The 18,793-nt window shown below is 61.0% G+C and overlaps 1 protein-coding gene across 4 annotated transcripts in view; it reads left to right on the forward strand.

The window, feature by feature from the left end:
- Positions 1–17,229, forward strand: part of NUP210 (nucleoporin 210) — a 91,879-nt gene extending 74,650 nt beyond the window's left edge. For 3 of the 4 annotated variants that reach the window (XM_070776986.1, XM_070776987.1, XM_070776989.1), the window contains 11 exons: positions 1,459–1,633; positions 3,435–3,610; positions 5,601–5,821; positions 6,997–7,133; positions 9,092–9,215; positions 10,546–10,692; positions 12,144–12,394; positions 13,630–13,846; positions 14,400–14,495; positions 14,577–14,660; positions 15,853–17,229. In XM_070776986.1, the coding sequence (XP_070633087.1) occupies positions 1,459–1,633; positions 3,435–3,610; positions 5,601–5,821; positions 6,997–7,133; positions 9,092–9,215; positions 10,546–10,692; positions 12,144–12,394; positions 13,630–13,846; positions 14,400–14,495; positions 14,577–14,660; positions 15,853–15,953 (1,729 nt within the window). In that variant the 3' untranslated portion in view covers positions 15,954–17,229. Of the gene's footprint in view, positions 1–1,458; positions 1,634–3,434; positions 3,611–5,600; positions 5,822–6,996; positions 7,134–7,534; positions 7,949–9,091; positions 9,216–10,545; positions 10,693–12,143; positions 12,395–13,629; positions 13,847–14,399; positions 14,496–14,576; positions 14,661–15,852 lie in introns of those variants that run through there. The other variant, XM_070776990.1, reaches the window with a different exon arrangement.
- Positions 17,230–18,793: the final 1,564 nt, after the last annotated feature.

Raw genomic sequence — 18,793 nt, forward strand, 5'->3', positions numbered from 1 at the left:
AAAGTGCCAGCTTGGAGGGGTTCAGTCTCTCAAATGCCCCGTGTCTTTAAGACTTGCCACTCAGTGTAGTCTGGGAATTGGGACATCAGCTGGGGGGAGGGGGCACGTGAAAAATGCAGATCTCGGGCCCTCCTGGGTTGCTGAGACGCCTGTGAAGGCTGAGAAGCGAGTTCTGAAGCCTGCAGGCACACCAGACTCCTGCCTTGTGTTCCACGGTAGTGCTTTGTGTGTGAACTGCAGTTGCAAAGTCGGGAATTGCAAGGACGTTGGAGAAACACACACACACACACACACACACACATCCACATACGGTGGGCACACAGCCAAAAGTGTCAGCGCCCGGCTCTGAGCTGGACTCTGGATCCCAGTCGGATGACAGCGGTGCCCTGGAGGAGTCTGGTGGGGGAGAGGGGAGTGTCGTGTGAGAAGGCTTGTAATGGAATGAAGCCGCAGCCCAAAGGAGGGCCTCCGTGCCAGGATTCTGGGGAGGCACGGCCCCCGTGGACATGCAGGAGTCGGGTCTCACAGGATGCGCAGGAGTCCTGCAGGTTAAGAGGAGGGCGTTGATGGAGGGGGCAGGAATTTGAGGCAGAAGCGGTGACATTTGCTTAAGGAGTCATCTGCGGAGGATTTGTGGGGCTGCGGCGCAGAGGGTGACTGGAGGGCGGGCCTGGGAGCTCTTCTTTCCTTCCTCTCTTTGTAACATCATGAATATGTAAAAGAGCAAAAGAGACTGCGTCATTTGTCTCCTCTCTGGTACACGTTATCAGTAGTTTTCCGAACCACATTCTTATTACAGCAACGGCCTGTTTTTATCCAGTTATTGGCGGAAGTGGGACGGGGCCAGGCCGTCGCTCCCGTTTCACAGCTGAGCAAGCCGAGGCTGGGAGAGGGGACTTGTGTGTCTGAAGATGCACAGTTGCTGGTGGACCGTTGGGACTGCCTCTGGGCTCCATCCGGCTCAGAGCCCGCGGGCTTCCCATGTCGGTGGCCTCCCTCGTTGCAGAGCACAGGCTCTAGGCTTCGGTAGTTGCGGCTCACAGGCTGTAGAGCGCAAGCTCAGTAGTCATGGTGCGCAAGCTTAGTTGGTCCGTGGCACGTGGAATCTTCCCGGACCAGCCTAGAACCCGTGTCCCCTGCACTGGCAGGGAGATTTTTATCTACTGAGCCACCAGGGAAGCCTTAAAATGGAAGGATCTTTTGACTGCAAGCGTCTGTGTGGCTCATGAGACCCTCAGCTCTCACATGCTTCCTGCCGACTGGCTGTGGAAGGTGCTGCCCTACTGGGAACCCTTGGTTTTCCAAATGAGGTTTCCCATCGGTGGCCAGTGAGCTGCAACAGGCTGTGCATGGCGGCCTGGTGCGTCGTGAGGCCAGGATTGTGTTGCTTTCTCTCCTTGAGCAGCAGCCATCTTGCCGCTGTTGTCTGCGAGCATGGGTGTGTTTCGTTTTCCCAAGGGATGGCGCTGCCTCTTTGAGCTACCGTGTCCTGGACGGGCCAGAGAAGGTTCCCGTCGTGCATGTTGACGAGAAGGGCTTCCTGGCGTCGGGGTCCGTGATCGGCACGTCCATGGTCGAAGTGACTGCCCAAGAAGCTTTCGGGGCCAACCAGACCATCATTGTTGCTGTCAAGGTAGGATCTCGTCTGCCTCCTTCTTGGAATAAGAGTAGCAGTACTGTTTTCCCCGCGCAGGTGTGCGAGTAAAGATACTCACCTTCTAGCCAAGAAATTGTAAGAAACTATTAAAGGTCCTAGGTGAGACTATAAAGAAGGCTGAGCACCAAAGAACTGATTTTTTTGAACTGTGGTGTTGGAGAAGACTCTTGAGAGTCCCTTGGACTGCAAGGAGATCCAACCAGTCCATCCTAAAGGAAATCAGTCCTGAATATTCATTGGAAGGACTGATGCTGAATACTCCAATACTCCAAAGCTCCAATACTTTGGCCACCTGATGCAAAGAGCTGACTCATTGGAAAAGACCCTGATGCTAGGAAAGATTGAAGGCACGAGGAGAAGGTGACGACAGAGGATGAGGTGGTTGGATGGCATCACCGACTCAATGGACATGAGTTTGAGCAAACTCTGGGAGGTGGTGAAGGACACAGAAGCCTAACATGCTGCAGTCCACGGGGTTGCAGAGATTTGGACACGACTGAGTGACTGAACAGCAGTAATAGGTGAAAAGCTGAAGCATCTCCTGGGTATCAGAGCAGAGATCCTTGGACATGATTGATATCAATGAGCTCATTTCATAGATGAATAACTGTGGCCCAGAGCCGTATGAGGTTTGCAGGACTGGCACCCCGGTGTCCTGACTGGCCATCAGTGCCTGGATCAGCAGACACCTAAGCGCGATGAACTCAGCATGTGCTGTCCTGGCCCAGAAAGCACTCGGTTACAGACAGCACCTGGAGGGTGAGGGGGCCCATCTCACAGGCGAGGCAGTCGAGTCGCCAAGGCCGCCAGGGGCTGGGAGTCAGGCTCTGGGCTCCAGCCCATGTCGGCCTGCCCCAGGTTGGTGCCCCCTGGTCCCCCCACCCCTGCCACCATGCCCAGCATGCCCGTATGTCCCCTGCCTCTCTGCTCCTGAAGACGGGATGTTCTCCTTGGGAGGCCCCTGGATAGGGTCCCCGGGTTTATCCTGAACAGAATTTTCTTTGCACATCTCATCACAACCACAGTGTAATCCTCGCTGACAGAGCAAATACACGACCTCTTGAATATTACTATTTAGGCTCTGCTTGGGTCCTGGGCGTCTTTACTTATTAGTATCTTTTTGTTTCAAGATGGGCGTCTAGCAGGGAACCCCAACCCTAGTTTCCAAGTGACCGAAAGTGACTGAGGACGCGTCTCGGGTCACCAGATGGTACTGAGTGCCAGCTGTGTGCCCATCCCTGAAAGTGGGGTCTTTGAGGGGCTGGCGTTTTGGCCACGATGGATTTTACTGGAGACAGAGAACCAAGGTGGCTCTCTAAGGACCTTGGGTTCCCAGGCTCCCTAAAGCTGTCGTCCCTTCCTTTCCCATCCCCCCTTTCCTGGAGCACCTCCAGGCACCTCGGCAGCATGCAGTGAACCCCAGATACCACCGCCGTCCGAGCGGACATTGTTTCTACTTTAAATGCCTGGAGAGCCAGGTCCTCCGACGCAGCCCAGCATTCAAAGCCCAGGGGATGTTTTTGCAACATGAATAATGATCTAATTTTTCACAGTCGTGGACTCTGACTCTTGTGGGTTAGATTTCCTCGGAATGAGGCCAGCCACCGCAGGGAGGAGGAGGGCCAGCATCTGGGCTGGGCCAGTCTCTCCAAGACCCCAAGTCGGTCTCGCCCCCAGGCGTCATGTGCTGGGGAGCAGCTGGAGTGGGCGCCCGTCCTGGGGGACTCTTGGGGGCGCCCCTGGTACAGTTGTCACCGCGGCTGCTTGCTGTCCCCAGGTGTCCCCTGTTTCCTACCTGAGGATCTCCATGAGCCCTGCCCTGCACACTCGGAACAAGGAGGCCCTGGTGGCCCTGCCCCTGGGCGTGACTGTGACCTTCACTGTCCACTTCCACGACAACTCCGGAGACGTCTTCCACGCTCACAACTCCGTCCTCAACTTTGCAACCAACAGGTAGGCGGTTGACCCCCCGCATTCCCCACGTGGAGTCACGTCTCCATCAGATCCAGATCTGACTCACACAGTGACTGATGACCACGCAGAGAAGCCAGCGCTGCTGAAAGATGAGTTCGTCACTCATGGTTCCCAAGAGCAGGGTGTTCACCCCACTCTCAGACCCCAGGAGAAGCACCAGGCTCGGCCAGGCAGTGGGCATGAGGGGCCGTTACCGAGAGTCTTTATTATGAGACACAGTCATTCGGCAGGGACGTCCCCTAATGCCCAGGAAGCGGAGCCCAGAGGTTGGGGTTTGTGGCTGGAGGTTTTTGCTAAGCCTTTGTGGGAGCTGGGCTGCAGGGGAGATGCAGACAGCCCTGGCCCTGCAGTCAGTGGACGCGCAGCGCTCGCTGCTCCCTCTGCAAAAGCCGATCGGAGAAGGCGCATGCCTTCCAACGCTCGGGTCGGCCAGGACGGGGTCCGATGGTCACTGGCCTCTGCTGTGTGCAGGCCTGCCTACGTGCCGTCTTGCTGACTCCTCACTGCTGCCCATTTGTAGAGGCCCAGAGAGGTCAGGCCACGTGTCTCAGGCCACACAGCCAGAGAGCAGGGTTTGAATACCAGGTTCCATTTGCGCTGCAAGGGCAGTTCTTTTCGGCTGACACTTCCGGAATAAAACTGCAGCCTCAGGCCAAATATGAGGGGGAGGGGAGTGGTCTCCAGGAAAGAGAGCTGTGGCCCCAGGCTAGACCTGCCCACCTGTGAGTGCACTGGAGCAGAAGTTCTCAAAGTGTGGTCCCCACACGGCAGCATCGCCGTTGCCCGGGAACCCTTAATGCACGTTCTCAGGACACTTGGGTGTAACAAGGCCTTCAGGTGATTGTCAAGGCTGAGGACCACCATCCCAGGGGATGTAGGCCAAGCCAGGAGGAGCTGAGAGGAGCCTCAGACCCGGAAGGAGGCAGCAGGGCTCCAGCGTGTCCTCTCCGGGCACAGCAGGTCAATACCAGGGGCTGGTGACCACTTCAGCCTGGGCTTCCCGCGGGCCCTGGAGCAGACATGTGCCCTGCGCTGAGCACACCTGGGCCCAGGCAATGGGAGAGCAGGGTCTGGAGTTGGGCCTGAGTCAAGCCTGGCTCTGCTCTCTCTGGGGCCTGTGAGCCTGGATGGATGGGTCACCCCTCCAGGCTGCCATATCTACACCTGTTGTGTGGGAAAGTGGCCTCGTCCTCGGGGCCACCAGCTGAGGCTGTGGTCACGAGGGCCTTTGGACTGTGGGGTGCTCCATGCACACAGCAGGGCATCTGCAGGTCTGGGGCACAGGCCGCCCCTCGTCCAGCCCCCCAACTCCCCTGTGGAAGTCACATGGGCCCTTCCGTGGCTGGCTCATCCGTCTCCAAGAGAGCGCTCAGGGCTCGGGAGGCGGGGGCGTGGGGAGGGAGGCCATGGAGCTGGGGCCCTGACCCTCCGCTTGCTCAGCCCAGCCGTCCCTCCCAGCCCGCAGGGGCTGTCGTTCCCGAGTGCCCGCGTGTACCCACACGCCTGGCGCTGACCTTAGCTCTTTCCAGCTGCTGACCGGGTTTGCTGCTCACGTCAAGCCTGTGATGTGGGTACATGGTCAGCCCCACTCAGCAGATGAGAAAGCAGGTGGGCAGGGGCCATGCCCTTGTCCCAGTTACTTGTTTGAGGGCTGCCCGTGGCCCCAGAGTATCCTGGCTCCCTGCTCGGGCGGGCTGGGAGCACAGCCTCATCACCTGCTCTGGGCCTCGGCCTCCCCGTGGGACGTGGGGGTGCTGAAGCAGGGCGTGCTGTCTGGGCCGTGGGTGGTGGGGGAGTCTGGTTGGTATGGCCCGAGGCCCCTCACCTAGAACAGCTGCTCCGTGAACCTGAGCCAGGCGGCATCAGGGCGCAGTGGGCAGGCGCGGGGCCCAGCCGGGAACCTGTGCCAGACCCTCCTTGGGAGCTGGGGCCGCTCCCGAGACTTAGAGCCACGTCTCCTGTGCTGCAGGGACGAGTTCGTGCAGATTGGGAAGGGCGTCGCCAACAACACCTGCGTGATCCGCACGGTCAGCGTGGGCCTGACGCTGCTCAGGGCGTGGGACGCGGCGCACGGCGGCCTCTCCGACTTCGTCCCGCTGCCCGTCCTGCAGGCCATCTCTCCCGACCTGTCCGGGGCGGTGGTGGTGGGGGATGTACTCTGTCTGGCCACGGCCCTCGTCAGCCCAGAAGGTACGAGGGGTTCCAGCCGAGGGACGCGTGTCTTGGGTTGGGAGGCAGGAAGGGCTGCTCTGCCCCCTGGGGCCGGTGTGCATGTGGAGCTTGGTGAGGTTTTGGAGCAGGCGTCGGAAAACTGCTGTCCCGATCGGAGCCAGCCCGCGGCCTCTCCCTGCACTGGGCTATAAGTGGTGCTCCGCTGCACTCCAGCTCCCCGTGTCAGCAGCTGTTTTCATCTGTGTGCTGAGTGGCAGCGTCAGAGACAGACATGTCCAACCCCAAATATTACCGTCTGGCCCTTTACAGGGACCTGGTGGCTCAGATGGTAAAGAATTCGCCTGCAATGCAGGAGACTTGGGTTCCATCCCTGAGTCGGGAAGATCCCCTGGAGGAGGGCATGGCCACCCACTCCAGTGTTCTTGCCTGGAGACTCCCATGGACGGAGGAGCCTGGCGGGCTATGGGCCAGGGGGTTGCAAAAGAGTCGATGAAAGTGAAGTTGCTCAGTCGTGTCTGACTCTTTGCAACCCCATGGACTGTAGCCTACCAGACTCCTCTGTCCATGGGATTTTCCAGGCAATGGTACTGGAGTGGATTGCCATTTCCTTCTCCAGGGCATCTTCCCGACCCAGGGATTGAACCCAGGTCTCCTGCATTGTAGGCAGATGCTTTACTGTCTGAGCCACAACGATAACAACAAACTCATTTTAAAACGAAGTTACACACTGCCTTTAAGGAAAAGCAAATATTATTTGCCGCAAATAGAAGGTGGTTGTTGAATGTTCTCATCGTGTTTATTATGTAACGAGGTTGGCTTTTCACTAAGGACCGCGGTCTAGTGACGGCTCAGAGTCTGCCACCTGCTCTGTTTGTGTAAAAAGGATCGCGTAGCGGGGTGGCTGGGCGGGGGCGATGCTGGGGGATGGCACGCAGAGGGCCAGCCCTGGAGGACCAGTGCCTGGGTCATCCCAGAATGGGAAATGACCGTGAGGTTCCCGGCGGGGAGGCACTGGGCAGGAGCAGGTGGCATGCTCCTGCGGGGTGGCACTCGGGGAGCAGGTGGCGTGGCCAGGAGCTGGGGGGTGGGGGCAGGCTTGGGGCAGCGGGGACGCTGCCCGGTGAGACAGACGCGACGGGAACGACTGGAGTGTGAGGTGTGGGAAAGGGGTCACGCACAGTTTCCCCTCCCAGGAGTCCCCGGGACCTGGAGCTCGTCAGCCAGCAGCATCCTCCACGTCGACCCCAAGACAGGCGTGGCCGTGGCCTGGCAGCCAGGCTCCGTGACTGTCTACTATGAAGTCTCCGGGCACCTGAGGACCTACAAGGAGGTGGGCCTTGGGCACACATTTGACTCCCGGGGGGTGGAGAGCTCATCTTCCCTGCTGACTGCTTCTCTTCTTCATGTAAGAAGCTCCAGCGCCTCGCGAGGCAATTGGCTGGGGGTCACGAGCCTGGTGGGGGGCCGGCCTCTCCTCACAGGCTGCTGGCACCCCCGTCCACAGCAGTGGGAGGACAGAGGCAGCCTCTTGGAGGCATCCCCGCGCCCACGCCACCTCGACGGAGCCCCGTGGGCAGGACTGTCCGCGTGGGCGTCCCCCCAGGCGTGGCGGCCGTGGGCGGCCCTGTGCAGCCATTTGGCATCACCAGCAAAGCCAGCCTCCCCCAGCGAGTCACCTTTGGAGTCTTTGTGGAGGCGAACAAGACCGCTCTCTCTCCTGTCTATCTCCAGCCGAGAATGAATCAATGAGCAGAGTCTGGCTGCTTTCCACGCGTCTGTCTCATTCTCCAAGCAGCGTGTGCTCCGTGGAACCCAGCAGTGTGACCTAATAGCAGGCGTGTTCAGCGCTGCTGCTGGGGCGAGCTAGTGCAGACAGAGGCACCGTGTGACCGACAGAGCAGTGACCCCCACCCCGAGAAGCCCCGGGGGTCAGCTGGACAGGCTTGGGCGGTGGGGGCAGGGGCGGGGCTGCAAAGCAGGGCACCACCCAGCAAACGTGTGCAGGCTTTGAGAGCCAGCTCTGGGGCAGCGGAGGCTGGCGTTGCGATCGGATCATAGCTCAGTTCAGCCGCTCAGTCGTGTCCGACTCTGTGACCCCACGGACTGCAGCATGCCAGGCCTCCCTGTCCATCAGAACATGCGTTCAATTCCAGGTAGCTCCTAGCGTGGTTAGGTGTGCGGGCTCTGGGGCCAGGCTGTGTGGGTTCAAATCCCGGCTGGACGCGGACAGGCAGTGTGACCTCGGGTTGTCCTTTAACCTCTCTGTGCCTCAGTTTTCTTACTGGCAAAGCGGGGCTGACATTGTTGTGTGGAATAAATGAGTCGTTCACGGGTGTGAAGCCCTTAGGACAGACATGAGCTGCTGCTGTTCAGGGTAAGGACGTTGTAACTTAGGCCAGATGCAGTAGGGATTCATCAGAGAATTTTTTTAAGGCAAAGAGTGATGTCGATGAGAGGTACGTTTGGAAAGATTGCCTGGTACCTGGCCGAGTCCAGGAGCCCGAGGGAGGGGGCAGTGAGGCCTGGGGCCCCTAGGTGGGGCAGACTAAGGGTTTGGAGACACTCAGGAGGGAGGGTCATCGGAGCTCGGCGACCATTTAGGAGGAGGAAGCCTTGGGAGTGAGTGTCAGGGTCTGGCCTGGGCGATGAGAGGGGAGCAAAGAGGGGAGCAGGGAGGAAGGGCGGAGCTGGGGACGGGTGATGGGGGTTTGAGGTGGCTGTGGCTCCTCAGCGGGGCTGGGGACCACGCAGCTGGGCAGCTGTGTTAGGAGCTCTAGGGCTGAACGCTGGAGACGGCGAAGGGTGGGGGCGTGGGGGGTCTGCAGCCCTAGAGGCGGTGGGAACAAACAGGGCCTCCCGGAGCAGGAGCAGTGGAGCTGGGTCTGGGGCCTCTCCCCGGGGCGGAGGAGGAGGCGTTGCATGGGAGGGGTGAGCGGGGAGAGACCACCCCTCAAAATGCCTGTGTGAGCCTGCATTTGGTCAGGCTGGTTCTTCTTGAATGAATGGCACTGAAGTAAAACAGGTCCTTCTCTCTTCGCTGAAAGGTTAATTAACTGAGCTGACGTTCAGAGAAGAGGCCGCGTGATTTCAGGCCTGACATCGACCCTGCCCCATGCTGGGAGAGGCAGCTGGTTCCATGGGGGCGTCCAGCCACCATGGGGTCTAGCCCAGCTCTGCCCCATCCACGCAAATCACGTGGCCACGGAGCCTCAGCCTTGCCCCCTGTACCGTGGAAAGGGCGGTACTTGCTCCCGGGCACTCAACGACCCACCCTGGCTTCCTCCCCAGATCGTGGTCAGCCTGCCTCAGAGGATTGTGGCCCGGTACGCCCGCCCTGTCCAGGGCAGCTTCCAGAAGGTCTCAGCCTTCAAAGTGATGGTCACAGTGGGAGACCGGAGCTCCAACCTGAGAGGTAGGGAGTGAGGGGCTAGGAGGCCTGGGGGGCCCTGCCGGGCTGGGGAGTGGGCCCTTCAGATTGGATTCTGTGTCCTTCCTGCTCAGACTCGCCTCCCCATCTCCTGAGAGGGCATTTAACCCTGGCTGGCCCATTTAACGCCCCCTCCAGCTCTTTAGAAATTCGAGTCCTCCAAGGCAGAAGCAGTGAGAGATGTTTCTGAAGGCCCAGTGCTGAGAAACTGCCTGTTTTGGGGCTTGGCGATGCAATGTCAGCCCCGGGCACCCAACTAGAGAAAGCCGCCCCCTGCCACCACACAGCCCTGAAAAGCTGGCCTAGCCGGCCTCGCTGTTCATTCTGATTTTCGTAATTCGAGTCCTGCATGGAATAGTCAACCTCTTCCCCTGCCCACGACAGTCCTGGACAGCAGCTGCCGGAAGTAAGTGTGTCCACAGGCTGTGCTGTCTCAGTCGCTCCGTCGCGTCCGACTGTGCGACCCCGTGGACTGTAGCCCGCCAGGCTCCTCTGTCCATGGGAGTCTCCAGGCAAGAATACTGGAGTGGGTAGCCTTTCCCTTCTCCAGCGGATCTTCCTGACCCAGGGATCGAACCTGGGTCTCCTGCATTGCAGGCGGATTCTTTACCAGCTGAGTACCAGGGAAACCCAAGTGCATCCATACAGGTTGTTTTTTTAAAAAAAAGAAAAAAAACCACAGCAAAACACCACTTAACCAGTAGAATTAAACGCCAGTGCTATCGATCTGCGGCAGCTTTGCTGCGTCGTGGCGGCCTCTCCCCACTCCAAGGCACCTGGGCAGGAACAGCGCTCAGGGTGCCAGTGGGGAACCGGTGTCCAGGGGTGAATTGCCCATTTCCCCTGGTGGCTCAGTGGTAAAGAACCCGCCTGTCAATGCAGGAAACTCAGGAGTCGAGTGTTCGATTCCTGGATCCAAAAGATCCCCTGGAGGAGGGCTTGGCAACCCACTCCAATGTTCTTGCCTGGAGAATCCCCATGGACAGAGGAGCCTGGTGGGCTACAGTCCACGGGGTCGCAGAGAGTCAGACACGGCTGAGCACATGTACACGCACACGTGCTGCCAGGGGCAGACCCAGCTGCCCAGCCTCTGGACGCTCTCTGGATGCAGGCTCTGAGCAAATGCTGACATGGCCCGTTCCCTCAGCCTCCATAAGCTGTGGTCGTCAAGAGGGCTGTGGCGCAGGTCTGGTTCTCGGAGCAGCCGGCCCCCGCGTGGTCTGCTCTGGCGTCCTGTGCTGGGCTCTGCAGGCTAGGGCTGAGGCGGGGGCCGGGGGCCTGCGTGTGGCACCTCTCACTGCTCCCCCGTGTGCAGGCGAGTGCTCCCCCGGCCAGGCGGAAGGCATCGCGGCCCTGCGCCCAGAAGCCCTCCTCGGCTGCCAGCTGCAGTTCAAGCAGGACGTCTTCGACTTCCCGGCACGAGAGGTCTTTACCGCGGAGCCCGAGTTTGACGCCGCCCTGGGTGAGCCTGTGGGTCTGGAGGGGACATGACCTGCACGCTGGGTGTGTCTGTGGTGTGTCTGGCTCACAATGGCGGTCTCTCTGTGGGGCTCGTGTCTGTCAGGAGCCTGTCCTGGGGACGAATGTGGTCATCCTGGCGTCTGGGTCACTGCGACCTCCGGGAGGGTTCGCGTTCCTCCCCCAGTGGCTGCCTCCACCCGGGGAGAGGACGCGCTTCCGAGCTGAGAAACCTGGTCCAAGGCCTTTCCTGGTCTTCTCAGCTCAGAGCTTGGGGGCTGCTGCCTTCAAGACCTGGGAAGGAAGGGTGGTGCCCTGCACCGCCAGCATGATGAGGCTCTGGCAGGGGGCTCCGCAGAGGCAGGGCCCTTATTCACTCTTAGAGTCCTGGGCGTTTCTGGAGTGGAGCTGCTCCACAGACCAGCTGACCGGAGCCGGGGAGTTGGCGGCCGGCCCCATGGGGTGGCTCTGAGAGGAGGGCCGCCGTCACGGGAGCAAGCGACAGCTCAGGAGGGTCCCCGTGATGAGCCTGCTCGGCGCCCGGCTCGAGTCAGTGTTGTCGTGAGAGTCTCTGTGGCCGGGCGTGCAGTGCGTCGCTCAGCTCTTCCTGAGGACGCACGGCCCGGCGTCACCCAGCGAGTGTGGCTGCAGGCCGAGGCGAGGCCCTCCTCTGTCCACTCCGTATCTGTCCCTCTGGCTGCCGTCTGGGATCCAGGGTGCACCTGTGGGCATGCTGTGTGCAGGACTGAGTCGGGCCTAGCACAGAGTAGGCCCTCAGCTGTCCCAGGCCCTGTGGATTCACCTGCATGGCCCCACACGGGGTCAATGTTACCCCGACTTGAAGGACAAAGAGTCAGCCAGGATGCCGACTCGCTGGGGGCTCCCAGCTGGTGGCAGTGGGGGAGGAGGAAAGGAAGGGACTGGCCTCGAGGCGCCTGGCTGGCAGGAGCACGGGGTGACCCATCCCAGGCGCCCTGGTCCCCGCTCACCGAGCCTCCCAAGGCCCCCTCAGCAGTGGCCACTCAGCCCAGGCACCTGCTGTGGGTCAGGCGTGGACCCCAAACAGTCCCAGCCAGGCGGCCGTGGGACCTCCTGCAGCACCTGGGGTGCCGGCTGTGGAGGGGTCAGCCCCGCCGGGCATGGGGCCAGCGCTGGGCCATGGTGTTGGTTCACCCGTCCCTCACCCCCGCCCTGAGCCAGCCTGGTGGGGCCCCGAGACTCACACATGGACCTGGCGTTCCTGCCCCAGGGGAGTCCGTGAACGGAGGATTCCAGGATACTCGAGAGCTCTGGGCCCAGAAAGGGGGCCCAGGGCGGGCGGGGACACTGAAGAGGGCCTTCCCAGGAGGCCCCTGGAGGACGGCATGCCTTACCCGGGCGCCTCCAGGGGGAAGGGGCGGCGGCAGGGCCTGGGTGGGGAGGGGCCCGGGCGGAACGGTGGCCCTGTCTCTGCAGGCCGGTACCTGTGCTCCGTGACGATGCTCCCGCTGACGGAGCGGCAGCTGAAGCACCTCAGCCTGAAGCGGACGGCGCTGCTGGTCACAGCGAGCCTCCCGGGCAGCCCCTCCCCGGCGGAGCAGGTCGGGGCCGAGGTGCCCTTCAGCCCGGGGCTTTACGCCGACCAGGCCGAAATCCTCCTGAGCAACCACTACACCAGCTCCGAGGTGAAGGTCTTTGGCGCCATGGAGGTTCTGGAGCACCTGGAGGTGAGCCCTGAGCAGGCGGGAGCCAAGGCCCCTGGGAGGGGGAGGCGGGCAGGACCAGCTGCAGCCGTGAAGTCCTGGGCCGCCTCTCCTGGAAATGAGCACAGAGCTGAATGATCTTGACCGTTCTTTTTCCCCAGAGCAGAATCCCTGTCTATTGTTGTTCAGTTATTAAGTCGTATCCGACTCAGTGACCCCGTGGACCGCAGCACGCCAGGCTTCCCTGTCCTTCACTGTCTCCCAGAGCTTGCTCAAAGTCACGTCCATTGAGTCAGTGATGCCATCCGACCACCTCCTCCTCTGTCGCCCCCTCTCCTCCTGCCTCTGTCTTTCCGGGCCTGTCTGTCGGCCCGTATGATTGTGTGAGGGGCGTGGCTGCTCCTTTCCTCTGCAGCACGTGCTAGTAAGCACGTCACGTGTCCACGAGTGAGTTCAGGGCAGGACGCGTGGTGACCGAGAGCAGGGCGAGCAGCTGAGCCCTCACCTATCGCAGATCCTGCACGCCTGCCGACAGCGGGTCCCCAGCTCTGGGCCTGGGCCACCCTGTGTGCCGAAGGGTGGTGTAGGACAGGGGTTCCGGGGCCCGGCAGGGTGGAGGAGCTCGGGGCGCTGTGTGCAGGGCTCGCCGGCGTCTCCTCGGCCTTCTCTGGTCTCGCTGCGGCAGCCTTGGCTGCAGAGTGAGGCAGAGATGAATTGGCTGCTGACGGGGGAGCACCTGCCGGGCCCTGGGCTGGGCTGCTGGCATCTGACAGCCCAATGACAGAGCTCCGGCTGCCCCCTCGGGAAGCGAGTTTGGGGATGGCTCACGTAGCGCAGCGTTATTTAAAAGGAGCTGTTGATTAGAATTCCGTGGTACTGATTTGTCCTTTTAAAAAACACCCGGCCTAGACAGCGTGCTCCTCTGACTCTGTTGGTTGCGTGCCTGTCGGCTGGATATGCCCAGCTAGCAGGGCACCATGAGTGTCAGGAAGAAGTGGGGGTGCACCCCTCAGCCCTGGGGCTCCCCAGGTGGCGCAGTGGTAAAGAACCCACCTGCCAATGCATGAGATGCAAGAGATGCAGGTTCGATCCCTAGGTCGGGAAGATCCCCTGCAGGAGGGCATGGCAACCCACTCCAGTATTCTTGCCTGGAGAATCCCATGGACAGAGGAGCCTGGTGGGCTACAGTCCCCAGGGTCACGGAGAGTCAGACACAACTGAGCCGGCGTTCACATCCTCAGCTCTGATGTCTCTCCCAGGTGAAGTCGGGGTCCCCAGCTGTGCTGGCCTTCGTGAAGGAGAAGTCGCTGGGGCTGCCGAGCTTCGTCACCTACACAGTCGGCATCTCCGACCCCGCGGCCGGCAGCCAGGGCCCTCTGTCCACCACCCTGACCTTCTCCAGCCCCAGCACTGACCAGGCTGTCACCATCCCAGTCACCGTGGCCTTCGTAATGGACCGCCGAGGCCTGGGTGCTCGTGAGTCACGGCACAGGGCCCCGGGGGGAGGGCGGCCAGCGGCGGAACCGGGAATCTGGGGGCGGGAGGAGCAGAAACGCACGTGCCCCCCGGAGCGAGTGACCGAGTCACTGGCAGGCGGGCTTCACTCCCCTCACCCCCATCTGCGCTCACAGGGCAGCCGGAGGTCTTGTTAAACGTGACTGAATTGTACCCCTTGAGCACGGCCTTGGCTTTCGGGGCAGCACGCCCCTGAAGGGGCGGAAGCTGAGCCTCCTCCCTGCTCCAGGAGGCAGGGTCCTGGGTCCAGCCTGGGGGGGGTCAAGCAGCCAGAGATGGACGGGGCAGGCCCTGGGCCCAGGGGGTGGGTTCAGGAGATGGACGGGGTAGGCCCTGGGCCCAGGGGGTGGGCTCAGGAGATGGATGGGGCGGGCCCCAGGCCCAGGGGGTGGGCTCAGGAGATGGACAGGGCGGGCCCTGGGCTGACTGGGCTCAGGCCCGGCCCCTCCCCCAGAGTGCGGGCACAGCACTCGGGGCTCTGTGGGCTCATTGGTGACTGTGTCCTGGGCTGCAGACGGCACCGGGCTCTTCCAGCGCGTCCTGGACTCCTACCAGGCCATGTTCTTCACGCTCTTCGCCCTGCTGGCCGGGACGGCGGCCACGATCATAGGTGAGCTGGGCGCTCCGCGTCCCCCTCCGTCTGCCCTGCCGTCCCCGCCCCCACTCTAATAGCCGCCCGTGCCTCTCTCAGCCTACCACGCAGTCTGCGCCCCCCAGGAGCCCCCCGCCACGCCAGCCCTCTCCCCGAGAGCCAGCCCTCAGCACAGCCCTCACTGTGAGTAGCTGCCCCGCGGAGCGGTCCAGGGGTGGGGGACCCCGGGTCTCACGAGGCCCTGCCCCGGGCGTGAGTTGCAGCTGGGGTGTGAGCCCCAGAGGGCAGGTCCGGGCACTGGCCGGGGAACGGGAGCTGGTGGACGTCAGTCCTGGGCAAGGAGAGCTTTCCCTGGGGCAGACCAGGCAAGGCAGAGGGGCTGGGGCCAGGGATCCTGGGTCTGCCGGAGCACACTGGCGCCGCTTCCTAGGGCTCTCAGCAAGGGGCGGATGGGCTGACTCAGAGGTGAGGGTTTGGGCGGTCTCGAGGAGATGATGCTCAGAGAAGAATCGCATGACTCACTCCTCTTCATAGTCCAGCTGTCTCTGCGGTCCTGAGGCCCTGGTGACCCCGTGAGTGGCGTCCCCTGGGGCTGTGCAGTGTGCAACCTGCACCGCTGTACATGGCGGCCCTGTGTCTCCCTATTCCCTTTTAAGGGTTCCCTCCTCTACACAAAGAACCCTTGAGGGGGTGTCTACTGACCTACACGGGGCATGGCCTGGCTTCAAGGGGCCTGTGAGTTTCTTGGAAGAGGACACAGCTTTCTGTATAGATGCACGTTGCTGGGTAACCAGACCTTCCACGTGTCCTGGACCCCAGAATCACAGCCCTTGTCCAGGCTAGCTCTCAGGCCTGTGACGCCCAGGGGAGGCCGTGGACTGCTCAGCAGCTCGCTTCCCTGTGTCGACTCTGACCACAGAGTCGTCCTGTTACTTACTGTCGTTGTCCTGTTGATCAGCTGTCCTGCAGTGGGCGCTCGCCCTGCAACCCGCATCCCCCAGCACACGCCTCCCTGTTTTGCGGAAGTCGTGCCGGGGGCTTCGCCTTGCCTCCTGAGCACCCCAGACCCTTCCACCCACACACTTTGGAGTCTGTTCCTATAGCTTTCACTGCCCAGATGGACAGGCCCCTTTCCCCGAGTGCCCCCGGATGGGACGTGGTCCTGGGATTCTGAGTCTCTGCCCGGCAGGCTGTGCGCTCTGGGAGGTCAGGCTGTGGCCCAGGCCTCTGCCTGTGCAGCTCGGCAGGCCCCTGTGGACCCCGCCTACCAGCCCGGGAGCCTGGGCCGCTTCCTGACCATCGTCTGGCGTGGGCCTGCGGGATCCAGGGGCGTCGAGGTCTCCCTTCAGCTGACAGCGTCTCTCTTCCCACCTAGATTTTGCTGCCTCATCGCCACCACCTTTCAATGCACTCCCTCCTGCCCGCCGAACCAGCCCCGCCTCAGGGCTGTGGAGCCCATGGTACCCGTCCCACTAGGCAGCGGGCCGAGACCCTGGACCCCACCGCCCCCGGGGATAGGCCTGCCGGGTCCAGCCTGGAGCGAGCCCTGGCCCCGGCCGCCACTGCCACCATCAGCGCCGCCCCTGCCGTATCTGGAGTCTAGGCTGTGCCCACGAGCTCAGTCTTACATGTAGGAACTTAAGTTTGTTGTTTGGGGTTTTTGTTTTGTTTTGTTTTTATTGTTTTGTTTTACTGAGTCTTGCAGAGGCGAAGACTTTGGCTCCCTCCTCGACCTGTTGTCTGGGGTTTCTTGAAGCACACGCAGCTTTTATTATTTTGGAGTCTCTAGAATCGCACCGTTCTCAGGACTTAGAGCAGGCGGCCGTCTGTGGACCAGGGCTCTGTAGATGCTGTGACAGCAGTGTTCTCAGGGAAAGGACTTTGTCAGTGATGTTTTTTATTTGTGTCAGTTCTTTTCTCTCTGGAAACCCGACATTTCCCCCGTCCGGCTCCTACTGGGAAATGATTGGAGCAAATGGTCGCGAGTGACCGGGGCCACCCCAGGGCTACACGAGGAGCCTCAGGGCTGGGCCAGGGCGCCCAGATCAGCCTCAGGGGCTCCTGAAACTCCCGGAGCTGGGAGCCTTTCCTCCTGCCCCCACCGAGGGCCGCTGTGAACGGACAGTGTCCTCTGTGGTTCTTTGTTTTCCCCGGCGGTGAACTTGGCCTCCGCCCCAGGGGACAGCCCGTCCTGCCTGTCCCGGCTTCACTATCAGCACAGGGGCTTCAGAGTCGGAATCAGGGAGGCGTCCTTGACCTGGAGCCAGGCACCGCCCGTGTGCTCAGTCCTCTGCCCACGCACAGGCCCGCGTTCTCCGCCCCTCCTTCTGTACGAAGCACCTTGCCGATCTGAGCCTCCACCGCCCTGCGGGACAGGCTCCCTCAAGGCAGCTCCCCAGACGGGCCAGGGAAGAGGCAGCTCGGAAAACAGCCTCCCACCCAGCCCTCGTCCATGCGGCAGCTGAGACCTCCAGGACGCAGCCCTCCCGTGGCCAGGGAGCCGGGCCGCCCCCAGGAAGCCCCAGAGCCCGGCGTGCGTGGACCCTGCCGTGGGGCCTCCAGCTTTGAACCTGAGCCGTATGCCTGAATCTGCCTCAGTCCTTCGGGGCTGGACCATGCAATTTATTTTTTTAAAGCTAGAGACAGGAAGAATTGTGCCTTGGCATATTACTTGAGCTCAAACTGACAACTTGGATGTAAATAGGCGCATTTCTACCTGGTTTATTTAATAAAGCTCGATTTAATTTCTTAACACGAGTGTGATTATTACCGGAGTCCCCTGCGTCCTGCCCGGAGCCCACCCAGGCTGGCGTTGCCACTTCCCATTGTGTGAATGTGGGGAGCGGGTCTGTTCTATGGGCCTCTTCTCTGGCTGCACACCCAGGCCTCCCTCCCCTCTGAGGGATCTCTGTGACCATCATCAACCCCACTGCCCCACCCTGGCTGGTCCAGCCTCGAGGATGGGAGCAGACCTGGTGTGTCTCCACAGTCTGGTCCACAGGAATACCTAGAAAGCATGTAATGATACCATATGCCCCTGGTGGCTCAGACGGTAAAGAAGGTGCCTGCAATGTGGGAGACCCAGGACAGAGGAGAATGGAGAATCTCCTCTAGAGAGATCGTCCAGAGAATCCCATGGACAGGGGAGGTTGGCGGGCTACAGTCTATGGGGTTGCAAAGAGTTGGACACAATTGAGTGACTCACACACGCACACATGCTCAGCACAGGGCCCACCTGGCACGCAGCACTCAGTACAAGTCAGCACAGCCCTCAGGCACGGCCCTCAGTGGCACAAGGTGGCCGCCAGGATCCAGGTGTCACATCACGACTGGACATGGCAGCGTCCAGAAGAAGAAGCACAGAGACAAACCCTCCCTGTCTCTTTCTAAGGACTGAAGGCTTCTCTTGTGGAAGGCTCCTCAGCAAACAGCTCCCACCTTACCTGTTGGCCAGAGTCTGTGTCCATGACCCTTCCCAGCCCCTGGAGGCGAGGGCCACGGATGATTGTTCCTTCAGGAAATGATCATGTATGGTATTCCTTCAGGGTTGACTGGAGGTCTGGATGTTGACCCCCTCAACTTCTTTCAGATGAAAATGGAGAGGTGTCAGGGTCTGCCCAGCTGGTCTCCTCCCTCTGATCACTGCGTCTTCCTGCCTTTGCTCATCTCAGGCACTCTGACCCCTGACAGAGCTCCCAGCTGGTCTCCTCCCTGATCGCTGCGTCTTCCTCCCTTTGCTCATCTCAGGCACTCTGACCCCTGACAGAACTGGATGGACACCCGGGCCTACGGCCGAGAGGTCTGGGCTTTCTTCTCCCCGGACGTCACCGTCATCTTAAAGCACGTGCTACTGGAAACAGCCAGACGCGGCCGGAGGCGAGGGCGTTGACAAAACCCGGTGACTTGCCTCCGTTTTCTGTTCCCGAGCTAACCAAGCAACTTTCACTCTCTCAAGGGTGCCAAAAAATGCTTTCAGCACCATTTCGTGCTAAAAATATAGTATTGCATATAGGCTTTTTTCCCCTCTAGAATTCCTAAGTTTGGCCAAAAAAATAACTCTGTTTCTCTCTGTCTCCTCCTGTTTCTCTGTGTCTGTGTGTGTTGGGGGCGGGGAGGGGGCCGTATTAGACATGTTACATCTCAAGGTCTGAGACACCAGCTCTGAGACACACCACAGCCTGGGCGTCCAGGTGGGTGGGAAAGGCACGGGGTTTACAGATGAGGTGGCTGAGGTGCAGGCCCACCGTCTGCAGTGGGAGGGGGCTCGTGTTCCCCCGTCTGCAGAGCAGCCTTCCTAACACCTGGGGGCCTCCCTA

This window comes from Bos indicus, chromosome 22, assembly GCF_029378745.1.
Source record: "Bos indicus isolate NIAB-ARS_2022 breed Sahiwal x Tharparkar chromosome 22, NIAB-ARS_B.indTharparkar_mat_pri_1.0, whole genome shotgun sequence".
Lineage (NCBI taxonomy): Eukaryota > Metazoa > Chordata > Mammalia > Artiodactyla > Bovidae > Bos > Bos indicus.